Genomic DNA, 7,191 nt, shown 5'->3' on the forward strand with positions numbered 1-7,191 from the left:
TTCATGTTGGAACTTTGGCCCATAGTGCTCGCCCGCTGCCCCTGTAGCAACCAGGTCGGTCGCTTTTGAGAGAAGAGAAATGGCGCGAAATAAGTTGGCACGTGATGACACGGGTCCCATGAGGCGAGAACAAAGAAGTTCGTGGTGGCGCACGTGCTCTCCGAGGATCAGCCACTGCTAAAGGCAGACATTTCTTGCCAATCTGTCACTGATGAACTATTTTATCTTGTACTAGCTGGGTGACAGTATGACCGCGACGGCGTGACGACGATGACCTGGCGGCAACAGAATCGTGATAATTATATCGCAACTAAGGTATCTCAACACCTGAATGGTAGCGACCGCCTGACAACTGCTCAATGATAACGATGTCATGAAAACGGCGGCATAATCGTGACTAAATGTTCTCATAATTATGAGAGCATGACAAGGGTGGACTGATGCCGACAGAAAGAAAATGGGATAACATTTATTGAAGTGATGACCATGATGAAACGACGCCGTCATGACGACAATGGCATGGCGACGACAGGTTCGCAACGGTTACTTGACAATAACTGCACGACGAGAGTCGGACCATCAAGTTTGATTGACAACAATGCAACAAATAATATGGCTTCATGCCCAACCATGTAAGTCGAGCTATTAGACAACTTGTGGCACTAGGTTGGTGTAGGAAGTTCCAAGGCGACGGCATGACGAGAGCCAAATCACGAAGCTAGATAGCAGAAAATGTAATTGCATGGTAGCCCAAACTAGTAGACCACTTGGGTCGCTGAGTTGGCATCCCAAGCTTGGTATAATGGTGTATATATATATATATATATATATATATATATATATATATATATATATATATATACACACATCGAGAGAGAGATATGCAAAAATTGAAAACTGCTCAAGTAAACAAAGGAAGCTAATCGCACTGACGAACACGCAACCAGCGAAGAAACTAACGCACTGGAGCAAAATATCCATGCGAACTTTGTAAATCTCAGCACTTCTGAATTGGAAGCAATTTCTTGGACACGGTTAACGGACATGGTTAACATGGGAACGTATATTGCATGATCTCTAATTAGGTCCTTAGCCAGTCAGAGCGCATGCGTGGTGTACCAGCCGCCATAGTGAGGCTCCAAGCGCATGGCGTAGTATTACTTTGCCGAGAACCTGCAAGACAAGGAATTGGTGCGCTCAAATTTACGTGCACGAACCCTGCCTGTCCTATATGCACGTTTTTGTAGAAGTCATATCTGTTTACGCACGTGGTGTTTTCTAAATTTCTGCCTACACTTTAGTACTCCTATTTACGGTAAAGTGTTCACTTATAAGCTACCGAACGTTCGCCAACGAAAAATATTGAGGGAAACGGCAAAACATGCACCTAGTAAATGTAAAGCATATTAAGACCGTCCTGCTGCGAAACACATCACGAGGTGAACACAACCAATAGAAAGACAACCATTGCATCATAAGGGTACATATTCTGTGCACCATACAAACAGGAATTTGGGCCACTTATAGCTCTTGAATAATAAGCCGAATCCTAGGAACCTATTTACGAAGCGACTTTCGTAACTTCAATTCACTAAAATGAAGCCAATTGTTCTCAAATGTCAAGCAAATAAATAAAGTCGCCTGTGACTGAATCAACATATAAGGCTTTATATAGACAAGAAACTTGCTCAAGCTAGCAATAAAACTAATAAAATCATAAGAGAGTCGCTGGCCTGCGGCGACATACTGTGAACTCTTTATGTTGGCGTATAAGCCATCAAGATTCTCATTAAACACCATCTGTGAAGGTTCACAGACAACGGTATCACATATCTCATTTCTGGGGCAGCGGATTATTTGTTCCCTAGAGCCTCAGTCAATAAAAAAGGCTCACTTCCAGGGTTTTCTTTTCTAACTGCGAAGGCGTGTTTGTCGCTTTGTGCTCTGTGACCAGTTGATGGCGTACTGGGACTACCTCCTCAGCCCTGGCGGAGTTCTGACCTACTGTGGCTCTCAATTATGCGTCATACGGGCCCTCCTTCGAGGTCGAGCTGTCTACGCTTTGCCGTCAACCAGAGAAAGCATTCAGGTATATTTACAGCACCAGGCAATCAATAAATATTTGAATGCTCAATAACTTCATACTACTGTTAATATACACAGTTAAGAGCATGTTTTATACACAAAAAAACAGGATTTGGTAAAGCAATAAAGGGGACCAGTTGCGGAACGTTCATGGTTATATAGCGCTCAGGTTTACACAGACGACATTAAGTGAAGGACGGGTCGTGGACGCTACGTCCGTCCACGTGCCCTCCTTCACTTAATATCGTCTGTATAAAACTGAGCGCAATGTAACCATGAACAAAAAATAGGGTTTAACCAGCGCACTTCAATGAATCGAACTCTCCAACTGAACCGCTCATAATTTTAGCTTACTATTAAAATAGCAAACTAAACATAAGCATATCAGCCTGAAGGTTCTGGCTTTATAGATCATCCGAGCGCCGTTAGCAAGTTTACTAAGGAGTTTAACCCGCAGTCCAATGCTTGCCCGTTTTGCTCTCCTCTGTACATTAAACATGCGCGGATTCCCCTTGGCATTTTTGAAGTACATTGTTAAATTTATAAAGGAGTTTTCAAGTTCAGTCCCCTTTTATCCTGCGAATCTAATATCCCCAATGTTATTCGTTTCCTCCTAAGCGTGATGTCTGTCGACACGTCCACCTATTTGTAGAAAATAGAGACAGTGCGTTCCAAAGCCGGCGGCTTATGGGCTTTCTTATTTCGACCCGAAGATATGCTCGACAGAACAATGGTACAAAGCTTCTTATCGCAGTCTTGAAGGACACGTTAAGTATCTTTTATTGGTGACCAGTTAGCGTTCTAGAGCAATTACGAAGTGCCTGTGCAAGCTTTTAGAGAAAATGATCACTCGTGGTCTCATACATTTCGTCGAGACCAACAAAGTGCTTGACTCATTTCACTGTGGCTTTAGGGAAGTCCGATCTATTAACGACCATCTCTTGCGCATCGAAGCATACATCCGTGATACATTTTTACACAAACAGTACTTGTCTATATTCCTCGATATGGCAAAAGCGTATGAAACGACAAGGTGGTGTGGTATGATACGAGACCTGGCACACATGGGCATTCAAGAAATTATGCTTAACACTACAGAAAGCTACCTGTCCAAGCGTACTTTCACTCTGGTTCGACGAACACACTGAAGATTCTGGAAGACATCCATCATCTGGGTATCCGTCTTGCCATAGGTGCCCCCCGAAGAAGTCCTATAGAGAGTTTATACGTTCAATTGAATATCTGGTCCCTTAAACTACAGAAAAAATACAGCAGCTTGAAATATTTCCTCAAGGTACAGTCTAACCCTCAAAACCCTTGCTAAACATCAGCTAACAATATGACATCTGCTGCACTACTCCGTAATCGTGCCTCACTGAAAGGAGCCTTTTTATAAACTACTCAGGAAACTCGGTGAGGAAAGAAGTGTCTCAATCCTAGAACGCTGACTGACAGCTTCAGTGAAGCTGTTGCCACCATGGCACTGGTAACTTTTGAATATGACACATCGCTTATTGAAGTAACAAACATGCTCCAGGTGTGCACATACAGATGCACTCTGTGGAGCTTCAGTGAAAGTACAGCTCACCAGAGTTTTAACCGGGGGCTTCAAAGTCGCAAGTCGGCGTATCTTGCAGAGCTGTCGGCCCATCGTTCTTCGGAATCTTATGTTAAACACCCTGAAAGCAGTATCTTCACGACAAGGGCCTCAGCAATACTGTCAGCCGCTAAACACATAAAGAAAACAAAGCTACGAAATGACACTATATACACAGTCATTAAGTGTCGTCAAAACCTTACAGTTGATGCGAAAACCCAAAAATCTTGTAATCAACGACATGTACTCATTATTCTGCAAAACATATGCACCCAACCAACAGGTTTCAATATGTTGGGGCCGGTCCCTTCTTGGCCGGTACCAACATTCTTCCGACGAGTGTCCCCTGCCGCATCTTGCGCATTTTTCGTTCTTGCAGGCTTCGACATGCTTAGGATTAGCTGGTCTCTGATACTGGTGTGGTCGGCTTTTCACGACTAGCACGGGTGCCTCTCGTTCTCTTGACCGCAGTTGTTCAGTGTCTCGCGCCGCTAGTTCTCTATCCATGGCGATTTTGCAAGCGCCATCAAATCTCAGCTCTCGTTCAGCAAACAGGGCACGCTGGGTCTCTTCGTTCCGTATGCCAGCAACCAGCCTATCTCGGAGGGCGTCTTGCAAAAAGTCACCGTAGTCACACTTCCTGACTAAATGTTTAAGTTCCACGATGAACCCCTCCACACTTTCGCCCTCCTGTTGTACGCGCCGGTTGAACTTGCATCGTTCTGCTATTACGGAACTCCTGGGGCTGTAGTGCTCCTTAAGGAGGCGTTTAACTTCTGCGTACGACTTTTCTCCCGGGGCTGCCGGCTCAACAAGACTTCTCAGTACTTCGTAAGCCTCTGGTCCTATGACTGTCAAAAAGATGGGAAGGCGCTTTGCGTCGGCGATATCATTAGCCGTTAAGAAATGTTCAAAACGCTCTAAGTACGACTCGAAGTTTTGCGTTTTCGGGTCGAACTCGGACATCTTTCCCAGTGGCGGCATTTCGACAGCAGTACATATATCCGTTACTCATCAATTTGGCGTTTCCTTGCTTGGACGTGCTGCCAGCTCCAAGCCCCGTTGTCGTTCCTTGTGGCCGAGTACTTCCTCCGCAGGGGTGTTGGGTGGGCGGTGCCGTACTCCGGGAGCACGTGCAGCGCCTTGAAGCTGGACGAAAACTCCGCTCGCTTGCTTCCGTTCGTGCCTGTCCACCCGTGCAGGACCAAGGCCGTCGCTCACGTGGGTATGCAAGACCCTCGTCGCCAGTTGTTATAACGTCATCACGCAGCCAAACCGGGAATGGAATCAGTTTATTCAGTGCCGGCGTACATATATATATCGCTATGTGACGTCACATGGATCATGGCAGTTAGCCCACCCAGTACACATGCGGCATGACGTGCTGCGCTATCACAGAAACCAAAGCTTCTTAAACGAGGTTGCCCTGCATGTTTTTAGCCCAAGAGATTCGTAGCCCTCCCTCTATGTTTTTGTTTATTGTTTTGTAGAGCATGCACCTTCAGACCGTTGTGCTGAACGCCGTTTGTGAGGTGATAGTGCTAGTGGAATCGACGCATTTACTGATGTTTTTTTTTCTTCATTTTACAACCTATTTATATGTCAACTATCACAGCGTTCGTCTTTGACATTATTTTAATACTTGTATATATTCTGAACCTTATATGATATTTTATGCCTCCTCACAGCCTCGATACAGCTGACAGTTGTCACTCACAGTATTATCGACAGTATTATCGTCTCTTTGGCCATTCATTACCCTTGCACAAAAAAACCAATACATCATCATAATCAAACTGTTTTATAAAAAAGGATAACATGTTTTGGCAGCAGCAAGCCCACATTTTGAACATACATGCGTTAAAATTCTAATTGCCCTACTTAATTGCTTGATTACGAGCTACCATTTTTGTATGCTTATCATCCTCGCAGGTCACTTAATGCTTATTGTCAATCTACTGCCTTGTACCAAACTCTTTAATACTGGCTTCCATGGCGCACCTGGTAAGATGCAAGAAGGGTTAATATTTATTCTGCAAGCCACAGCTCACCCGTGTTATTGGTTTGTTTCTATGCATGCTGTCTGTCGGCATGTCCCGCTATTTTCAGAAAGAAGAGGCAATGTATTCCAATGCAAGCAGCTTTACACGTTGTTACTTCAAACAAGAGATAAGTGCGACCGAACAATGATACAAAACAAGTCCCTACAGCCTTCCTCGAGTCAAAACAAAGCTTATACATACTTTGCATATTGTGCCAAGGTGTGTAAGCAACATTCTTACACATGCCATGACACAGTCATATGTTGTTGTTTTTTTCAAGAAACATTGCAATGACAAAAAGGATAACATGTTTGACAATAACAAACCCATATTTTGAAGATGCATGTCCAAAATTTGCGCTACCATATTTAACTGCTTGATTCCGCGTTAGCCTATATTTATGGATATCACTCCAGCAGATTACTTAATGCTTGTAGCTGATAATTTGCCTTGCACCCAACTCTCTCTAATGTTGTTTACCACGGCGCAGTTGGTGCGATGATAGTCAGCGCCAACTTTTTTATTAGGCAGCCTCTTTGCCGTATTTGTGTTTGTTGTATTAAGCAGTCATACCGATAACCCAGGCTAACTACGAAATTGTAGTGCAGAAGTTGTGCTATATGTGTGGAAGGTTATGTTTTGTCACCCAAAACAGTATACAATGCATTCATTATCCATGGTGCTCTGTGTTCACTATGACAATGCCAATTTAATACAGCAACTGAAGAACACTTAACTTTATCTAGGAGAGAAAAATTAGAAGTTGATGGCTGTCACATGATAATAGTGCTGTAAAACATGCAGCCACGTCCCATAGGAGCTTCAGTAGTGTGACAAGAAAGAATTCCATTGCAAAATGCAACCCAGACAGTGAAGACAGGAGATTTATTTTCACGATGTTCTGTGCAAGATACAAATAAACACGAGTTCTACCAAAACTGCGAAATTTACAACGCTAGAATGAAAACGATTATTTTATAACAGCGCTGTAGTACAATCTTGAAGTTGAGTAAGCACACTCAAGTCATGAGTTGTCTGATAGCAGCTTGGGGAGAGCCAATCTTATCGCGAAATTGTCATCATCATCAGTATGAGCAGCCTATGTTATGCTCACTGCAGAACGAAGGCCTCTCCCTGATATATTTAATCACCGCCCTCCTGCGCAGACTGATTCCAGCTTGCGTCTGCGAATTTCTTTACTTCATCACTCCACCTAGACGTTTGCCATCCTCGATTACGTTTCCCTACTTTTGGCAGCCATTCTGTAACCATAATGTGCCACCGGACATCTAACCTACGCATTTCATGACCTGTCCAGCTCGATTTCTTTCTCTTGATGTCAATTAGAATATCAGCTGGCTGTGTTTCCTCTCTGGTCAAAACGGCTCTTTTCTCGTCTCTTAACGTTACGCCTAACATTATTCGTTTCATCGCTCTTTGCGCGGTTCTTATCTTATTTACGAGCTT

The 7,191-nt window shown here is 43.8% G+C and overlaps 1 protein-coding gene across 1 annotated transcript; it reads right to left on the bottom strand.

The window, feature by feature from the left end:
• Positions 1–3,187: 3,187 nt before the first annotated feature.
• LOC142588295 (uncharacterized) lies at positions 3,188–4,910 on the bottom strand. The gene is made up of 2 exons (XM_075699877.1): positions 4,098–4,910; positions 3,188–3,296 (listed from the first exon to the last, which is right to left on the bottom strand). The coding sequence occupies exons 1-2, from the start codon at positions 4,664–4,666 to the stop codon at positions 3,188–3,190; spliced, it is 678 nt and encodes a 225-aa protein (XP_075555992.1). The 5' UTR covers positions 4,667–4,910.
• Positions 4,911–7,191: the final 2,281 nt, after the last annotated feature.

This window comes from Dermacentor variabilis, chromosome 7 (assembly GCF_050947875.1).
Source record: "Dermacentor variabilis isolate Ectoservices chromosome 7, ASM5094787v1, whole genome shotgun sequence".
NCBI classification, from domain to species: domain Eukaryota; kingdom Metazoa; phylum Arthropoda; class Arachnida; order Ixodida; family Ixodidae; genus Dermacentor; species Dermacentor variabilis.

What these genes read in the sequence shown, in the direction of transcription:
- LOC142588295 (XM_075699877.1), bottom strand. Translation starts at nt 4,666, where the DNA reads ATGCCGCCACTGGGAAAGATGTCCGAGTTCGACCCGAAAACGCAAAAC. An exon ending in GTGAAAAGCCGACCACACCA is followed by an intron (nt 3,297 to 4,097) that starts GTATCAGAGACC and finishes AACTCTCTATAG; the next exon opens with GACTTCTTCGGGGGGCACCT.